The sequence below is a fragment of the Lycorma delicatula genome, chromosome 13 (genome assembly GCF_047948215.1).
Source record: "Lycorma delicatula isolate Av1 chromosome 13, ASM4794821v1, whole genome shotgun sequence".
Lineage (NCBI taxonomy): Eukaryota > Metazoa > Arthropoda > Insecta > Hemiptera > Fulgoridae > Lycorma > Lycorma delicatula.
This window is the reverse complement of record NC_134467.1, coordinates 43,642,659-43,664,216: the sequence shown is the minus strand read 5'-3', so window position 1 is coordinate 43,664,216 and position 21,558 is coordinate 43,642,659. Positions and strand designations below refer to the sequence as shown.

Genomic DNA, 21,558 nt, shown 5'->3' with positions numbered 1-21,558 from the left:
ACTAATGATGATGACCTAAAATCGTGCTCGGTTCAGTGTTTTACTGATACACCAAAATCAAAGATTTTATGAGCGTGGAATCATAAAGTTGCCAAAAATAATGGCCAGAGGTTATCAGAGAAAAAATTAAAAATATGTAATTGATGTAAATTCCTTTTTCATATAAACAAATATTGTTTTTTTTTCACGCTACTAAACCGAAATTACTTTCTTGTCAACCCATTTTTATACATATTTTTCTTTTTAAAATGTTTTAATTACGTAATATTTAAATTAATGAAAATCGATTCATAAATAATTATTATTTATTAATCTACGTAGTAACAACATGATTACCCCCTTTTACCATTACTATATGAATTTTAAATTAATTTTGTAGTGTGTGAAAAATATCATACCTGAACGGGATTCGAACCCGGAACCTGAGGATTAAAAGCTGAGATACTACCATTCCGGAACGATTATTATTATAATGTATTCAGCCGATCTCTATGATTGAATGATAGGTTTTCAATATTTCATTCGAAGGTCCTGGGTTCGAAACCCGATCAGGCATGGCATTTTTCACGTACTAAAATTATTATTACTCGTTATTAATTAAATCCAAATGATTATATATTAATTGTATTTTTTTCAATTTTGTTTCAGGTACATCAAAGCAATGGATTATAATTTATGAAGAATAGTATTCAGATCAAACATTTCAACGGTTAGTAATACAAATAATAAAGATACAAATTTTTATCTTAATGTTTTTATATTTCACCCTTATTTTTTTTTTGTCTTTAGTCATTTGACTGGTTTGATGCAGCTCTCCAAGATTTCCTATCTACATCATCATCTACATCCTACATCCCTAACAATTTGTTTTACATATTCCAAACGTGGCCTGCTTGCACAATTTTTTTCTTTCTACCTGTCCGTCCAATAATAAAGCGATTATTCCAGGATGCCTTAATATGTGGCCTATAAGTCTGTCTCTTCTTTTAACTAAATTTCTCCAAATGCTTCTTTCTTCATCTATTTGCCGCAATACCACTTCATTTGTCACTTTATCTACCCGTCTGATTTTTAACATTCTCCTATAGCACCGCATTTCAAAAGCTTCTAATATTTTCTTCTCAGGTACTCCGATCGTCCAAGTTTCACTTCCATATAAAGCGACACTCCAAACATACACTTTCAAAAATCTTTTCCTGACATTTAAATTAATTTTTGATGTAAACAAATTATATTTCTTACTGAAGGCTCGTTTCGCTTGTGCAATTCGGCATTTTATATCGCTCCTGCTTCGTCCATCTTTAATAATTCTACTTCCCAAATAACAAAATTCTTCTACCTCCATAATCTTTTCTCCTCCTATTTTCACATTCAGTGGTACATCTTTGTTATTTCTACTACATTTCACCTTTATATGATCCCCAAAAAGTTAAGTAATAATAAAATATTTTCCAAATAGATAACAACAAATATTAATATAAGTCCATTTAAAATGAGTTGTATTTAAAGTTGTTGAAAATTAAAAAAAAGTAATTGAAAATGTATTTAGCCGATTCCCTTGCAAAGTGATAGCTCTCATCCTTTCATCTGAAGGTCCTGGGTTCTAATCCCGGTCAGCATGATATTTTTCATAACCTAAAAGTTTCCATTTACAAAGGACAAAATGATCAAAGGAGTGGATGCCAATCAACTCAAAATAATAAAGCTGAAAACACCGTTGTAGGATTTTCCCATCACTTCGTTTACGTACACGACTTAATTTAGCACGTCAGTACTGCTACACTAGCGCTCCTTGTAGTAACAGGGGTTACTATTGACGCCATTTAGCCGGTAGTTTTGAGCATTATTTTTGGGGTGGAGATGCGAATTTGAAAAAATTATTTTTTAATTGTTAACAATTGTCCCTAAGAAAGACCTTAATTAGGCGAAATCTCGAGATACTGAGGGTGACCTTGCTCTACAACAACCCTCTGACCTTTTATATTGAAAATTTAATGCTCCGTATATTAAGTAATCGTACCAAATTTGTTCAAAATCGGTCCAGTAGTTCTGGAGATATAAGGTGGTGTGCAGTGTGAAAACAAACACGTACACTTACATACAAACATCCGGAAAATTTCCATCCGGTATTTTGAGTTGCTTAGGTGGCAAAAAGTGAAAACCGTTTATGTCCAAATTACATCGATTACAATACTTTCTCTTCTAATTTTTTTCTTAGAATTCTGATACGATCAGGCACACAGAAAGTGAAATCATCCAAATTATTAAAGACTAAATTCCCGCTTCGCTCGCTCTTCCCTTCTAGTCAGGTGGAGCAACTTGGAGCCCTGCTGTTTTTCTTATCTTTATGGTTGTGAGAATAATACTGATAAATAATAATTTAAACTACAATAATAAATAATAATAATTATATTAAATATATTACAGATTAGGTTAGAATATTAGTATATAGATCTGTACTCAGAGATTTTTTCTGTTACCATGGTAACAGAAATACAATAAAACAAAAGGATTAATGTTTTTAATTTATTTCTTTACTCCCTTTAGGAATATCGTGATAATTCTAATTGGAGATAATGACCAAGTCTCTAAGGTATTATTTCGAAAAATATAATTACAATATGTCCATTAATTTTTGCGTGACTCATTTACAGGAACGACCTTAATTATCAATTTTTTTTTTATTTATTTATTTTTTTTTTTTTACTTTTAAGGCCGCAAAGGACCAATTTAGTCAGAATAGCTTTCTCTCAATATTTAGTCATTGTTCATGATCTTGCTTTACGATCCTCTTCTGAATAAACCCATTTTGTGTAATTAAAATTTCTTACTTTAAAGTCGGTATTCGGATCTTTAATAACAAATTTTAATTTTTCGGATTTATTAAGTAAATCTTCGTAAGTCAAATTTAATTCTTGCACGTCTTCTTTAATTTCTTTGATCCATAATGGCGGATTTTTTAAAGACCAAAATCGATCGATAATTCCCTTAGTAATCCTATCCTGCGGTAATCTTAACGAGTGTGGGCAGAAAGAAATTCGCTTCTTTTTCATAGTATAGATTAAGGATTCCAAGTTTTCGTACAGAAATTTATTAGGCGATAATCTGTACTGATTTTCGTGTTTTACATTTTTTGTTTATGCAGGTTCTAAGAATCCTGCGTTCAACTTTAAGCAAAGGTTCAGTCCTATTTTTCTCATTTAATCTAAATTAAGTCTCGCTCGCGTAAGTAATTACAGGTTTAACCACAGTTTTATAATGTCTAATTTTAGTGTTAATCGAGAGCGATTTTTTGTTGTAAGTATTTTTGGTTACTTGTAGCACTTTAAATAATTTATTAAGTCTTTCAATCCAATTTTGTTTTTCGTTAAGATATTAAAATTTTTCTACAAGTTCTACTTTGTTTCCGTTAATATGGAATTAATAACTAAAGGATCTATAGCCATCATTTTAGTCTTTTCGTAAGAAATTTTAAGTCCAATTTTATTCGCAAGTTCTTCTACACTTGTTATGTATATTCTGGCTTCTGCGATACTATTAGCTAATAAAGCTAAGTCGTCGGAAAATGCTAGGCGATTTAAATTTAAGTTATCTCTTTTGTATCCTATGTGAATATTTTTTGGATTAATTTTAAACCGTTCGCGCATCAGAAATTCTAGCGCACATTTAAATAATAAAGGCGAAAGTCCGTCGCCTTATCACAGTCCGGATTTTATGTAAAAAGGTTCGGAAAATTCACCACGAAACTTTACTTTAGATTTTGTATTTGTCAATGTTAAACCGATCATATTTACCGATTTAGGATCCGATCCGAGATTTCTCAGAATTTTTAACATCGAAGGTCTATGTATGCAATCGTACAATTATCATTTTGTTATATACTATAAAACCGAAAGTTTGTCTGTTTTTTGTTCTCACGTCACGCGATAAATAATCGATCGAATGCTTTCAAATTTTCAGGGTACATTTGTGTAATCCGAGGGAAGGCTTTAAGCTATAAACCAAGACCCTTCTCCGTAGGGGATAGGATGAAATTGTAAGAAAATTGTTTAATACTTTTACTTCATTATTAATCGTGGCAACAGCTGGTCTAATGATTAATTCGTTGCCGAATTTTTTTTCGAAGTTGTAGGTTCTGTGATTAAAATCTTCGAAAAAATTAGTTGCTTTTATTATACGGTTTTCAATATTCGACGGTGGATACCAGTTTTGTTCAGTTTACTACACGTGTTAGGAATGGTGGGCCTGAGTGTTGTAGAACACTCAGGCCCTGAGTGTAATACACTTCATTTACATGTCATACATATTATTCTTATCTCACTGACCCATGGCGGAAGGGCGTACACATTAGGAAAAAATGTAGATTTTTTATGTAATTTTTTTACCATAATTTCTAATATTCTGTCTGTTATAATTTAATTTCTTTTTAGGTTTCTATAAAGTTGAATATTTTAATTGGCATTTATCAGTATTATTCTCACAACTGTGAGGATAAAAACACTGTAGGGGGAGTCCAGAAGCCGTAGCCCTCTGGCTAGACGAGAATGGCGACTGAAGTGAACTCTGCCGCCCTGGGGTAAGTCTCCTTGCCACGGGGGGCCTATAGGTCGGCCCGGGGTTTGCCTGGGCCAGCTGGTACACACACGCGCACGCGCGCACACAGACACACACGACACACGGATTTTACTTTCAAAAATCTTGTTTATAATTTTTTTTATACTGGACAGTACCTGTAGGAAGCCAATTAAGTAAGTTTTAAGTTTATTTATATAAGAAACAGCAGGTGGCAAATATTGCTTTAGTTTTTCATATAACTTTCTCCGTTTTAACAACATATAAACTGTTATAATTTTTCTTGTAAATGTATCTATAAAAGATTTCTTTTCTTTTTACTAAATAAAAATATTATTTTATTAAAAATGAAATGTTAAAATTTTTGTACGTTTTCTGAAAAAAAATGTATTTTTAATATCTGTTAGTAAATAAAAAAAAGAATTTATAATTAATTTTTTTTTTAAATCTTTTAAAATGTAATAATTAGTTGACCTTGGCTGTGTAAGTAGTAGCGTCCCGGCATTTCGTTTGGAAGTCCCGGGTTCGAATCTCGGCATCTTTTCATACGCTCCTAAATTTCCTCCTTGCTAATCACTTAGTTGTTAATGTATTGTTCCTTCATAATAAAAAAAAATGTGATAATTAAGAAATTAAACTAATTTATCATAGAGAATGAAATTTTATGGAATTTATTTAAAAATAAATTTATTTAATAAATAAAATATAATTAGTAAAAAATAAAATTATATAATATTTTTAATAAAATATTTTGAAAATTAAGAAATGTTACCAATATTTTCAAACCTAATTTATTATTACAATTATTATTTTTTTTTCTTTGTCTTCAGTCATTTGACTGGTTTGATGCAGCTCTCCAAGATTTCCTATCTAGTGCTAGTCGTTTAATTTCAGTATACCCCCTACATCCTACATCCCCAACAATTTGTTTTACATATTCCAAACGTGGCCTGCCTACACAATTTTTTCCTTCTACCTGTCCTTCCAATATTAAAGCGACTATTCCAGGATGCCTTAGTATGTGGCCTATAAGTCTGTCTCTTTAACTATATTTTTCCAAATGCTTCTTTCTTCATCCATTTGCCGCAATAACTCTTCATTTGTCACTTTATCCACCCATCTGATTTTTAACATTCTCCTATAGCACCGCATTTCAAAAGCTTCTAATCTTTTCTTCTCACTAATTCCGATTGTCCAAGTTTCACTTCTATATAAAGCGACACTCCAAACATATACTTTCAAAAATCTTTTCCTGACATTTAAAATAATTTTTGTTGTAAACAAATTATATTTCTTACTGAAGGCTCGTTTCGCTTGTGCTATTCGGCATTTTATATCGCTCCTGCTTCGTCCATCTTTAGTAATTCTACTTCCCAAATAACAAAATTCTTCTACCTCATTAATCTTTTCTCCTCCTATTTTCACATTCAGTGGTCCATCTTTGTTATTTCTACTACATTTCATTACTTTTGTTTTGTTCTTGTTTCTTTTCACGCGATAATTCATGCGTAGGACTTCATCTATGCCGTTCATCGTTTCTTCTAATTCCTTTTTACTCCCGGCTAGAATTACTATATCATCGGCAAATCGTAGCATCTTTATCTTTTCACTTTGTACTGTTACTCCGAATCTAAATTGTTCTTTAACATCATTAACTGCTAGTTCCATGTAAAGATTAAAAAGTAACGGAGATAGGGAACATCCTTGTCGGACTCCCTTTCTTATTAGGGCTTCTTTCTTATGTTCTTCAATTGTTATTGTTGCTGTTTGGTTCCTGTACATGTTAGCAATTGTTCTTTTATCTCTGTATTTGAACCCTAATTTTTTTAAAATGCTGAACATTTTATTCCAGTCTACGTTATCGTGAGCCTTTTCTAGGTCTATAAACGCCAAGTATGTCGGTTTGTTTTTCTTTAATCTTCCTTCTACTATTAATCTGAGGCCTAAAATTGCTTCTCTTGTCCCTATACTTTTCCTGAAACCAAATTGGTCTTCTCCTAACACTTCTTCCACTCTCCTCTCAATTCTTCTGTATAGAATTCTAGTTAAGATTTTTGATGCACGACTAGTTAAACTAATTGTTCTGTATTCTTCGCATTTATCTGCCCCTGCTTTCATTGGTATAATAACTATAACACTTTTTTTGAAGTCTGACGGAAATTCCCCTTTTTCATAAATATTACACACCAGTTTGTATAATCTATCAATCGCTTCCTCACCTGCACTGCGCAGTAATTCTACAGGTATTCCGTCTATTCCAGGAGCCTTTCTGCCATTTAAATCTTTTAATGCTCTCTTAAATTCAGATCTCAGTATTGTTTCTCCCATTTCATCCTCCTCAACTTCCTCTTGTGAATTGATCACAAAAAATCTTGTGAATTGTGAATTAATCACAAAAAAATATAAAAAAAAAAAAATATATATATATATATATATATACTCGTATGAATACTTATTATTCAATAATATGGAGTTTTTGTTTTGTTGAATAAGAAACAAACAAAATTACTTAACTTATCTCAATTCTTAGTGTATGGGAAAGTAAATCCGTTGCTGTATACAATTTTGTACGACATATTCGCAAAATAGATTTAACAGAAAAGTTATATTAAGTTTAAAATACATTATTTTACTTGATATGACAAGTATTATATATTTACTTACTCAGTATTTTATATAAATTTACATTAAATAAGAAAACTCCTTTAAATTACTTTGGGGAAAACCTGTATTCATTTTCTCTCTCTTTTCAATTATTTCCTGTTTCTTTCTCTTTCTCTCTCTCTCTCTCAATCGCGCTCTCTCCCTCACTCCGTCTCTCTCCCCCTAGTTCCCATCTTCAATCTTCTTCTACAGTATATTTTCTAATTTATAAGAAACAATCAACATTTACAACCGATAAGACTAATTTTGTATGCGCGTGTCTCTGCACGCACGCGTAGATTAATACATATTTTTATTAATTTATTATAATAATATTTAGGTGATGTACAAATTTAACTGATTTATAAATGATTTGTCATGCGTTATTAAGAAAAATGAAACCGTATTTAAGTATAATATGCATATTATACTAGGCAAAGTTTAATAAAAATTATAAGTGAAGTGGTTTCTAATTTCCTTACTTATTAAGTCATATATACAGTCAGATATTACTGATTCAACCAAAATTAAGGTGAAGTTTAATTTTTACAAATGACTAATTCATCTTGTTTATTACTAGAATATACAGTATAAAAACATCATTACTGTCAGAGAAAGCAAATCTGAAATCTGACTGATGATCCTTCTATCTAGGTGTTTAGCCGTAAAACAGATCGAGAAAGACAATTTAAATCAAAAAGTAATACATTCCTTTTTTTTGAAACTATACGTAGTTGTGACGTAATTATTTATTATAAATCAGCTGATTTAATATAAAACTAATGGATGGACGACATTATTAATTTATACTAGAAATATATTAAACCATCATTTTAACTTATTATTCAGTATCAGTTATGATTTTGTATTAAGTTCTCAAGGTTAAGGTTAACATATTTAACCTTAACCTTGTAAGACCTTAACTGTAAGAAAACTCGTTTTCTTACATATTTGTCGGCAATCTAATGATATCTTCGCTTTCCTTGATGAGGGCAGCATCCAGTTCATCTCATCTTTGGAAAACTCCTTTAAATTACTTTGGGGACACCTGTACTAATTTTCTTTCTCTTTTCAATTTTTTCATCTCTTTCTCTCTCCTAGCTCCTATCTTGAAATCTTGAAAGTTTGAAACAAACTTTCAAGATTTATTCTAGTTGTGAAAGAAGAAAATTTATACAAATATAGATTTGCTTCGTAAGAAAATATCGGATGACGAATGTTTTCGCATTGATTTCTATGCCTTCGGTAAAATTAAATCTGACTGTAATTTTCGGTAACCAAATTAAAAAAGGAAATTTAGAAGTTTTATATGAAATCTAAATAAAAAATAGAAAAAAAAAATAGGTCCCAGAACTGGAATTTCAGTTATTTTTGAGAAATCTGGGAAAAAGACAGAAAAAAATGGGTTCGTAAAACATTTCTATTTTATTTTTAGCGTAAAATATTTTTGTTAAATGGTTAATAACCACATAAAGGTTATAACAAAAATTGTAGAGAATTCCCAGTAAACTGGTATAATAAAGACAAAATAATCAAATAGAAACATAAGCATTTCGAAGTTTATTAAAAACGAAACAAAAATAGCTGACAACACAGTAGTAAAGACTTTCCTTTTACGCAGCTAAAGCTGCGTTCGGGGAAAGTCCTACAACTGTGGTTTTTTCTGATGCATGGCTTACATATAAATACACAAACAAATTAATTAAAACTATTTATCATTTTCTTTAAATAAAATATTTTTTTGTTTATTTAATTCAATGATGTTTATTAATTCGGATGTTAAAAATCAGACGGGTGGATAAAGTGACAAATGAAGAGGTATTGCGGCAAATCGATGAAGAAAGAAGCATTTGGAAAAATATAGTTAAAAGAAGAGACAGACTTATAGGCCACATACTAAGGCATCCTGGAATAGTCGCTTTAATATTGGAATGACAGGTAGAAGGAAGAAATTGTGTAGGCAGGCCACGTTTGGAATATGTAAAACAAATTGTTAGGGATGTAAGATGTAGAGGGGATACTGAAGTGAAACGACTTGCACTAGATAGGGAATCTTGGAGAGCTGCATCAAACCAGTCAAATGACTAAAGACAAAAAAAAAATAATTCAATGATTCTAAATAAAGCGCGTGCGCATACTAATTCAAATTTTAATTCGCGTGAGTGTGGCGGTACTACGTGTGGCGACGATCGGTAACAACTAAACTTATGTAATTTCACAACTTACATGGAACAAATATTGCTTTTACGATCGGTAAACTGGTGTAGACGCGAGGCGTAACGCACCAGGTACTGAGTCAACCCGGCGATCGAGTTCAAAACCCAGCCAGACAGAGATAGTTTTTTTTTTACACTTTAAATATTATTAATTTATTTAATTCTACCGCTCATGTGTGACGTCACAACATAGCAGTTGTTTAAAGAATTTTTTTGAGGTGGGCGATGCGATTTTGCAAAGTCCCTTAATAAAGCGAGAAAAAATTTCTTAAATCTATTCCTGATATATAAAAGAAATTTTACTTTCCCCCCTAAAGTTACAGTAATTTGGACATAAGCGGTTTTCACCAGATCTTTACGTTTTGACACGTAAGGAACCTCAAAATTTAAAAAAACGGAATGAAAATATTCGCATGTATGGGTGTGTGTATTCGGTCTTTCACACTATATATTTTGAGAACTATTCGACCGATTTTGACTAATTTTGTTCAGATTACTTCTATATGTGGGGCAGTGATGCGATTAAATTTTCACCTTAAAGAGTCAAGGGAATGATGAGGCATTAGAGCAAGGTCACCCTCAGTATATCGAGAGTTTGCCTAATTACGATATCTTTTTTTTAGACAAATTTTTTGTTAATGATTAAAAATTAAATAATATTTACAAAAAATATGTAATTAAATAATATTTTGTAAAATTGCACCCTATCCTAAAAAATGCTCTAAATAAACTAATAGCTAAACGGGTATATTGTGTCAATAGTACCCCCTCTCACCACAAGGAGCGCTAGTGTATTACTGATGTACAGCTGCTGTAGTCGTTTGCTTGATCCGATTCCCCCATTAAATCGTAGATACCGGTGTTCTTTTGTGGTTTTGTTTCAATTAATCACACATCTCAAGAATGGCCGACCTCGTTCACTTTTTCTCTTGTAGCCTCTGAAACCACCGTAAGATATTACTTCAGAGGATGATATGTATGAATGTAAATGAAGTGTAGTCTTGCACAGTCTCAGTTCGATTATTCCTGAGATGTGTAGTTAATTGAAACCTAACCACCAAAGAACACCAGTATCTACGATCTAGTATTCCAATCTGTATAAAAATAACTGCCTTTACTAAGATTTGAACCTTAGAAATCTCGACTTTGAAATCAGCTGATCTGCGATGACGAGTTCACCACTAGACCAACCCGGTGGGTTATGAATGATCGACTTGTATAACACTACATTTCATTTGCATTCATACGTATCATCATCGTTCATTCTGTGAAGTAATACCTTACGGTGATTCCGAAGGCTAAACAAAAAAAAAAGAAGAAAGTAAGTCGTGTGCAATTTCGTAACATCACAGTTGCGCGGTAGAATTAAATAGACTAGAATTAAATATATTAAAATTATAATTAAAGTGTATATTATATATTTCAAGTGTATTCAATCTGGCCACTACCACGCGAAGATCTTTTTCGGAATTCCCCTAACCCAAAAAAACACTTAAGTTTTAACCAATGGGCCAGAAATCGATGTATTTTTAACATCCAATAAGAATAAGATATGAATATTCACGTTCCAAAATAAGAAACCAAAATTGGTAGTTTTTCGTTTCTCCACCCCGCCCCACAAATATTTGCAAGTTTTTCTCCTGGAGATAACTGAAAATAGCAAGAAATATTGATATTAACAATAACCAGGTTTGAGAAATAACCCAACAACGAGGTATAACCTCTTATATTTATCTATTTTATAAATATAATTTTTTTTTCTGTTTAGCCTCCGGCAATTACCGTTCAGGTATTACTTCAGAGGATGATATGCATGAATGTAAATGAAGTGTAGTCTTGTACAGTCTCAATTTAACCATTCCTGAGATGTGTAGTTAATTGAAACCCAACCACCAAAGAACACCGTTAACCAGGATCTAGTATTCAAATCTGTATAAAAATAACTGACTTTACTAGGACTTGAATGCTGGAACTTTCGACTTTCAAATCAGCTGATTTAAGAAGATGCTTTCTCCACTAGACCAACCCGACGGGCTTATAAATATAATTTAACAAAACCGAACCTACTCTCGCTTCGCTCGCTAACCTTACTAATTAACAGTAATGTTTTGAATATTCAAATAATAAATTTAGTAATTATTTATGATTTAAATGATCAATATATTACTGTTAATTAGTCGAGGTTACCGAGCGAAGCGAGAGTAGGTTCGGTTTTGTTAAATTATATTTACAATTAGAAGCAATAATGCTTATATTTTTAATATGTAAAATATTTTAGAATAGAGAATATTTAAAATGACCGTTATAAAACAAAATACTAGTGTGTTATCGGGTTATTTCTTCTACCTAGTTATTGTTAATATCAATATTTCCTGGTATTTTGAAACATCCATATTCCCACTTAATTCTTACTGGATATTAAAAATATATTAATTTTTGGACAACTTTTTAAAAAAGTAAGTGGTTTCTTTTTCGGGATGGGTGGGAATTTCGTAGAGGATCCCGCGAATTAAATGCGGTATGCGCGCGCGCTTTAGTTAGAATTATTAAATTAAATAAACAAAAAATATTATTTTTAAATAAAATGATAAATATTTTAAAATTGTGAGTGTAAGCTGTGCATAAGAAAAAAAACATTTTTTTAAAAAGGAAGAAGCTTTTTAACATGGAAGTGCAATTTTATTTAAACATTTATCTATGTAAAATTGAAATAAAAAGTAAAATTAAATATTTTATTGTAATATTTATAATAACGGTGTGAATTAAGGAAAAATGTCTTAGGTATGATGTAACTTCCTTAGGGATAATACCTTATCTTACCGAGTAGAAATTGATTATACAAGTATGAATTTTTATTACGTCTTTTTTTTTTTTTGTAAATATAAAATAAATTATTTCTATTTTATAATCTGATAATGAAATATTATCTTAAAAGGAAATACTGCGGTAATATTATTAGATAAAGCAATCCTGAATTAAATTGGATCTGATATTATTAGTTTTGTGTTTAACTGTCAAGAATAAGTATGTTGCGTTAATTGTGTTCTGATGGATTGGATTACCAATAAATATTGTATGTAAACACTAAAATATTTCATTTTAGTTTTTATTAAATATTTAAATAATCTAATGTTTAATTATTGATATACGTTAATCAATTTTCTAATGATTCATTAAGTTTTCAAACTATCTTTTATTTATAAAACTTTTATATTTGAAGATTTATTTTTCATTATAAAGATTTTTTTTTAATTTTAATTTTTTTTTTTTTTTTCTTTCCGTAGCGGAGGAAAAAGCTCTGCCAGCCGCCGTCAGGCCCGTACTGACGGGAGTGCGGGGCTCTCACCCGCTAAAAAAACCTCCCCTTCTACCATGGAGGGGCCGGATCTAAGCCATACGGTATTTACAGCCCCTGCATGTTCACCCAGGCACTCCACTATCCGAATCCGTGTGACCGGAAGGCGTCCCCAGGGGGCAATCGACGAGCGACGACTCCGAGGAGCCCCCGCCGCCCACCGCCAGAAACTGGCCTCCCTTGATCACCCGTCATCGAACTTCATGTCTCTATCGATCCGCATCAACTCAGCTTGCCGTCGCCTCTCTTCATTGGCCTTCTCTCGTATCATCGATGCGATCGTAGTCGAGATACATTCCCACTTGTTGCTATTGCTGAGCATTACCTCGATTATATTGTTTGCCCCCTCCACATCCTCACCCTCGAGCACTACGCGGAAGTTGCGCCATCTAGGGCAAAAAAATACTACATGTTCTGCTGTATCCAGTCCGCCGCAATCGTGACAGCGACTTGACATCTGCCCATTCTGGACAGGTAGTCTCGAAAACATCCATGTCCAGACAGAAACTGGGTGAATTCGTAGCCTGTATTACCATGCTTTCGGTTCACCCAGTTCCTGACATCTCGTATGAGCCCGTAGGTCCACCTTCCTTTGTCTGACTCTCGCCATCTGTCACGCCAAGCCATGTAGAGGATGTCAATTGCCTCCTTTCTGTCCCCTCCATTCACTATTGCAGCTCTCATTTGCGCTTGTAAGTCTATGGGCGGTACTCCAGCTATAACCGAAGCCGCCTCCGCGCTGATCGTTCGATACCCTGCGATGACACGTATGCTCGGCCTACGTTGTTGCGTAACCAAACGCCTCACGTTTCTTGCCCTCGACAACGCTCCCAGCCATACAGGAACTCCAGAGAAGAGTACACACTGGCCAACAGTTTCCTCTTACCAGTTTGAGGACCGCCCTTATTTCTCATCATGTTGCTCAGCGCCTTCACCACATTTTCGCCCTTTCTCGCCGCCTCCTCAACATGTATAGTAAAGGATCGGTTCTTCTCCAGCCACACAACTAAATACTTCGCGGCTGGACTAGGATGGACTATCGTGTGTCCCACTGTAAACCGCAATGGATGCAGTCTGCGTCTTTCAGCCATAACAACCACTTTCACTTTGCCTTCAGCGAGCCGCAGACCATGAGCTATTAGCCACCTCTTAACCACATCAGCCTCTTCTTCCGTTTTGCGCACAATTACAAGTGCCAAATCATCAGCAAACGCCACCGGGGTGACGCCCGCCGGATAGCGCTGCCTTAGAACATTATCGAAAGCAATGGTCCACAAGGCCGGACGCAACACCGAACCCTGAGGGACACCCCTTATTATTATATTTACAGCACTTTAACTGCTGTAAACAAATATGATAAAATAGACTTTTTCCAACGAAGGAAGAATTTCGTTTTTAAACTGAGTAGGTTTTACTCCGGTATGATAAACGATATTAAAAACATATAAAGTTATAAAACTGGATTAGTACAGAACTACACACTTCCGCTTGTCCATAGTTAAGTTATATAAATTAAAACCATTTTCTATTAAGAAATAAAAAAATAAATATTTTAATAATTAAAATCAGTTAATATTATATGACAGTAACGTAAATTTCTTTTGTGATTATTTTTACCTGCACATATATTTGTATATTGACAGTGTTGTATTCCAGTTAAACTATTAAAAAAAAATGTAATTGGATAAAGGAGATAAAATGTAAATTTTTGAATTTATAACTATTATTATTATTATTGTTTTTTTTCTTTCCATAGGGGAAGGAAAAAGCTCTGCCACCCGCCATCAGGCCCGCACTGACGGCAGTGCGGGGCTCTCACCCGCTAAAAAAGCTCCCCTGTTATCATGCAGGGGCCGCATCTAAGCCATATGGTATGTACAGTCTCTGCATGATCACCCAGGCACTCTACTATCCGAATCCGTATGACCGGAAGTCGTCCCCAGGGGGTGATCGACGAGCGACGACTCCGAGGAACCCCCGCCGCCACCCGTAGATGCTGGCCTCCCTTGATCACCGTCATCGAACTCTAAGTCTCTATAGATCCGCATCTGCTCGGCCTGTCGTCGCCTCTCCTCACTGGCCTTCTCTCCTATCATTCATGTGATCGTAGTCGAGATACATTCCCATTTGTCGCTATTGCTGAGCATCACCTCGATTATATTGTTGGCCCCCTGCACACCCTGATCCTGGAACACTACTCTTAAGTCGCGTCATCTAGGGAAAAAAAATACTACGTTCTCTGCTATATCCAGTCCGCCGCAATCGTGACAGCGACTTGTATGGCATCGATCTACCCATCCTGTACAGATAATCCCGAAAACATCCATGTCCAGACAGGAACTGGGTGAATTCGTAGCCTGTGTTACCATGCTTTCGCTTCATCCAGTTCCTTACGTCGCTTATGAGCCCATAGGTCCACCTCCCTTTGTTCGAATCTCGCCATCTGTCACGCCAAGCCATGTAACCGTTAATTGCTTCATTTATGTCCCCTCCATTCACTATTGGAGTTCTCATTTGCGCTTGTAAGTCTATGGGCGGTACTACAGATATAACCGATTATTATTATTGTTATTAAACGGTATTATTTAAATTTGTTTTCTGAATTATGTGTATTTTTAATTATGTGTACATGTTTATCTATAATCTTGTATTTATGCAAAGATATATAATAATATAATTGTATAACATAATTAAATCAAAAATATTACACTAATTTTTATGAACTAATGATAATAAAATTATTACTGATTGTATAAATTAAAAATTTTTTTTTATTATTTATATTTACTGTATATATATATATTTTTTTTTATGTGCTATTTTGTAATATACAAATAAAGGCAGTAAGTAGCTGTCCTATTGCACAAAATTATTAACTGTTATTATTATTATTACTATATTCTGTTTCTAATTGAAAAAATATATAAACAAAATTAAAAAAAAAAGCGAAATAGAATTATAAAATCAAAAAATTAATAAACAAATAGATAATTTTAATTAATACATAATAATAATCTCAACTGTTAACATAAAGACGAGTTTTATTTGTTTGGGATAAACCGAAAAATATTCGATAAATCGCAACCAAATTGATTTTTAGATATATCTCGAAAATATGTATGTGCAAATATATATATATATATATATATTTGTCCAAAATGAGAAAATATTGGTCGTTACATAATCATATGTAACCATAAGGCTCGGGGGAAGCCGCAACGGAGATGCTTATTATTAATTTATATATATATATATATATATATATATCGTTATATTGTATATTGTCGTTTTAGAATAAATAACGAACAAATACGATCCAAATCAGACTGTAAATGTAATTTTTCGAAATATCTCGACCACTAGCGCCACCTAACAGGTCCAAACTAATTCAGAAACCTTTGCGGGCGAGCGCATAACTCACAAAGTTTAAAAAAAAATCATATCTCAATTATGCAATCGTATGCAAAGTTGTTAAACACTTTTTTTATTTTTTACAATTTATTCACTAATACGCTTTTTCACAGTCCTTTTTCTGATAACTTAAGCAAAAGTGTGGGAGCTTAGATAATTTTGCTTGTGACATCTTTAGATTTTTTCTTTTGTTTATGATATCTTCCAGACGAATTAAAAAAAAATTAAAATTTGTAATGTAATGTAATAAATATCTTATCCACACGGATAATTTTCTATCTTCTATGGATATAAAAAAAAAAGTCTGTTTGTATGTTTGTTTGTTTGTTTCGTAAATATCTCGACAATGGCGCCACCTAGCGGGTATAGTTTTTGTTCAAATTTTTCACGTAACAAATATATATTCTAAGAATATGAAGCAGATTGGTTAATAAATAATTTTTTTCTAAATATCTCAAACCCAGCGCCTTCTAGCGGGTCCTTTTTTTTGCAAAAATATTTGTTTTTACGTAACTAATATATATTATGAATATGAGCCAAATAGGACCATAAGTACAATTTTTCGAAATATCTCGACCCCAGCGCCACCTAGCGGGTCCAAATTATTCATAAACTTTTACGGGCATGCGTACAACTCACCAAAGTTTCATCGCTATCGGATGAATGGTATAGAGGAACTTATACGGGACAAACAAACAATCATTTTTAAATATGTAGATATATGTAATAGAGGAAATTTTTCGGTTGAAGTACAAACTTTAATGAAATGAATTAATGAACTGTGAACTGTGAGTCTTTATCAATGTGTGAAATGGGTTTGAACTAAATGATTCGAATCAATCGAAATAATAATATTATAAAAATAATACAATTAAATTTACATTAAATAAAATAATTTTAATAAATTTAAAAGCTTTCTGTTTAACAATAATGGGCTTCCGTGGAGACTGCGTGTGAGGCTAAAGCAATGACGTCTGCGAGCATCTCATATTATATAAAGAAATAGATAACCATATCAGATCTGGTTAATAATGATCTGACAGCCAGTTTTTAATGTTTAAAAACTGTTAAAAAATGTTTATAAATTATTTAACATAGAATGGTGTGTATTTTTACCAAAATCTTCTGTCTTTTATTTCTGATTTCTCGAAAATTACTAATAAAAATTTAGTTTTGGGATCAATTTATAAACAAATGAAATAAATATATATATATATATATATATATTTGTTTTTTATTTTTTTATTTTTAGGATCATACTTCAAATAAAGTCACAAAATTAACTCTTAATTAGACCCTAAAGAATTATAAACTGGCTTAATTTTACCGAAAGTGCAGGAATAAGGGTGTCACCAGTCGACATATCTTAACGAAGCGTTTCCAAGCCTATATTCATATTAACTTTCTTTTTTATTTTCACCATTATAACGTTACTATTTATTCGTTGCAATCTGATCAAATATTGAACAATAAGAAACTCCCCTCCTTCACGGCTCAATGAGATTAAAATATGTGATGTAAATGAAATGTACTCTTGTACAGACACAGGCCGAGCATTCCTGAGATGTGTGATTAATTAAATCCCAACTAACAAATTACGTCGATATCCACTGTTTAGTATTTAAGTCCGTGTTAATACAACCAGCTTTTTCTTGCCATTTGAATCTCAAAAACTTCGACTTTGATAATCAGCTTTGATAAACAACTAATTTGAAATCACTAGACCAGTCCGGTGGTCTACTATCAGCGATAGTACATACTGAAAGTTTTTTATTTTTTTCGTGAATGACCCTGAATATTTCTTAGGAAAAAAATCTTTTCCAACTTTTTTTTACTATAATAACTACTTTTAAAACATCTTAAAATACATACGTATGTACGTTTCGACTTAAGTAATAATTTTGGCAATGAACAAGTGGAAAAAATTCGCTTTTAATACTTGCCAAATAGTTAAAAAGAAGCAGTTATAATTGACAAGTTGTTTTTTTTTAATACGTAATATTATTATCAACACTTTTTTTTATCAAAGAAATACGTAATATGAAGTATAAAATAAAAACAAAAAAAGAATAAAAAATTCAAAAAAAAAACTAGAGGAATTGGCAGACATGTTATATGACGAGATCAGAAATATTTCTTCAACAACTACAACAGATTCCACTTTAATATACTCTATTAGATAATAAAGAAATTTCGCTTTTAATATTACTCTGTAATTCTTAGAATTATATGCGTTGAATATTTTTATATAAATCCCAATAAATTAAAAAACAAAAAATAACATTTCGATATTTTCTATCAGATATTAACACACACACGCGCGCGCACACACACACACACACACACACAAATTGCTAACATGAAATATAAGTTCGTTAAAAAGAACTGTTACAGTAAGTGCATCGGTTGGGCGGATATCCGGTTGTAGTTACCCTTGAAAACGTACCCAAAAAATTGAGGTTTTTTTGTCTCTAACTCTGGTTCCTGTTAACCGATTTGCTTGAAAATCAATAGAGGTCTAATCCTAATAGGAGTTTACATTATCCTGCCTAGTTTTGTTAAAATCAGTTAAAATTCGCGTACAGTAGAGCGGACGAAAAACAATATATATATATATATATATATATATATATATTGAGAAGCAATTTTTTTTTTAATTATTTTAATAAAATTGATATTTAATATTTTAAATTATTTTTTTATTATGTATCAATATATAAATGATTTTTTCCTAATTTTTTCCACAGAGTAAGGAAAATCAAACTAATTTTTAATTAAATTTTGGAAATTTAGATGACTTGATCGGGAAAATCATGCAGTACTTTGCTAGAATTTTTAATACCTTATCAAAAATTACTCTCTGGAAATCCTTTCTAGTTAAAGAAAACAAAAAAAAAAAAATCCGTAAATTTCTACTGAGATTAATTTTCTATTAAAATATTTGGTTTTATTAAAATCTTACATTTTTAGGTAGATTTCATAAGAAATCTACCTCTTGTAATGGGTAACATGATTCAAATTCCGGAAAATTTCGACATATCTTTGCGTTTTACATCTCTCAAATTCCAAAATCACCGTCAGCTCGAAAGTTTATATATATATATACATACTAGCTCTACCCGCCACGCCTCGCTGTGGCACATTGTGGTTGCATGGATGAGAAATGAGAAACAAAACAAAGCATACGTTTCATAGAAGTTTAATTTTGCAATACTTGTGGATATACAATATTTTTTTGTTTTTCCACTGTCTGTTTAGATATAAAGGCTATCTGGTTTGCCGACTCGGGAACACGCAACATACAGTTGCCCATGTAAGAATTAATCCGCATCTTAAATCTAAACCACACAATTCTAAAGACTGACCTTGAGCTTTATCGATTGCGATTGCAAATGCCAATCGAATTGGGAATTGCAATCTTTTAAATTAAAATGGTGTATCGGTCGGGATTATGGGTATTCGAGGAATGAGGACATCCTTACCTTTGAAAGGCCCCGTTAAAATCGTTGCTTCCACTACGTTATTCGTCAATTTCTTAACTGCAAGTCGCGTGCCGTTGCAGAGTTTTAGCTGATTAATATTCCGCAACAGGATAATTGTCATTTTTTTATCGAACCGTGCTAGAATCACTCTAATGAGGAATGTTTTCCCAGTTCCTCCTGGCGCATCCAAGAAGAAGGTCCCCCCAACTCCGTAATTTATCATTTGCATTATGCGATCATAAATGCCTTTCTGTTCACGCGTTAATTTGGGAATGTTTGATCGGACATATGACTGAAGATCACCGATGTTGTAACTCTGTTCACGGCGTAAATCCACATCAAATGAAGCAATCGCAGCTCAGGTGGGTGCTGGCATTCCCAATTGACTAAGAACTTTATTTGCGATAGCTAAGCGCTTGTCTACAATATTTATCGACGCTTCGTTGTAAATGCCTTCTGTAAATTCCACGGTCATATTGATATTTTCTAGGCGTACTCTACGCAAAATATCCTCAGCCATATGCGATCGATATCTTTCCCGTAACTCTGTGGGAGATGAAGGGAAGCAAGCGGTCAATATAATTGCGAATAATGCGCGAATTTGGTTTCGATGTGCCGTGTTGCACGCATCATTAATACATATATCCCACTGTTGGTCGTTTTCTAATAAATTCAGAGCTTGGTGAAAGGCGCAGCTCGATCACGACACGATCACACAAAAGTACCTCGATTAAAGTGAATATTTAATTCAGATTGTATAATAATCTGAATCGGATGCAAGTGGATAGGGTTTTTTTTTGTTGGTAATAAACAATGTAATTGGGAACAGGTATTGTTCCACATGTGACTGCGGTTGTCGTTAGCTAGTATGGCGAGTGTTCCCCTCGCTTCCGGCAGATGGCGCGGTCACTGGTACACAGCTGACCGTTAAAAAAACAGTTTTTTCGCGGTCGCGGGTATGTGACTGATGCGAAAAATAGATAAAAACAATCTTTGATGCGGGTTATATATCGTGCTAAAATTTAAGCTCAATCGGTGCAGAACATTTTTAGTTTTTGAAGCCGTACACAAACGAACTTAACATTTATATATATATATATATATATATATATATAAATGTGTGTATTTCACTTTCTTGTGGACATGATAACTGCCGTAATTTTCCGCCAATCCCTTTCAAATTGTTTCTTAAAAATAACTCGTCCCAAAATCTCGGTCGAGTTCGTTAACGGCCAAAATCGGACCACGGGGGCTTTTTCGGAAAAAGAAAATATCACTATAAATTTCTTATTAAGTAAAATATCATTCCTACTATTCTTTGGATAAGGCCCTAAAACCTATAAATGTAAAGTTTTTTATATCACCAACCATTGGCCTAGGGGGTGAAATATATGGGGTTTCGAAGATAAAAAAGAAATCATACCTCTCTTCATAGGTACAGTATCGAATCGGTATAAAGTCGTCGTTAGTTCTCTAAATATTAGCTAAAATCTTTTTATGAAACACGTTTTGATATAACCAACGCTTACGGCACGGGATGACCAAAATGTTACTGGAACAAAGATGGGGTTTATCGTATGCTAAACAAGTGAAACTTTTTTTCACATGCAACCATTGTCGTATTGAGTAAATTTTATATTTTTCTTAACTTTAAGGTGGAAATCTTTTTTATCCCCCTACTTAGCACCGGTAAAATCTACCTCCGCTTTCCGGCGTGCCGAAAAGAATGTTTTTTTTTTAATGAAATATTTTTAACGATTCATGTAACTATCCTATTGTAACTACTTTAACTGTTCTGTGCAGAATTTTAAGGAAATATCTTCTAATATTTTGATTAAAATTACATATTTTTTAAAGGGTCATGTTATATTCACACACA

The 21,558-nt window shown here is 32.8% G+C and overlaps 1 protein-coding gene across 3 annotated transcripts in view; it reads left to right on the top strand.

Annotated features, from left to right (window-relative positions):
* LOC142333791 (calcitonin gene-related peptide type 1 receptor-like) overlaps positions 1 to 21,558 on the top strand; it is a 980,405-nt gene that overhangs the window by 380,835 nt on the left and 578,012 nt on the right. For 2 of the 3 annotated variants that reach the window (XM_075381307.1, XM_075381306.1), the window contains exon 1: positions 14,557 to 14,657. The exons of the other annotated variant lie outside the window; for it this stretch is intronic. In XM_075381307.1, coding sequence (XP_075237422.1) covers positions 14,631 to 14,657 — 27 coding nt within the window. In that variant the 5' untranslated portion in view covers positions 14,557 to 14,630. Of the gene's footprint in view, positions 1 to 14,556; positions 14,658 to 21,558 lie in introns of those variants that run through there. 3 annotated transcript variants of the gene reach the window in all.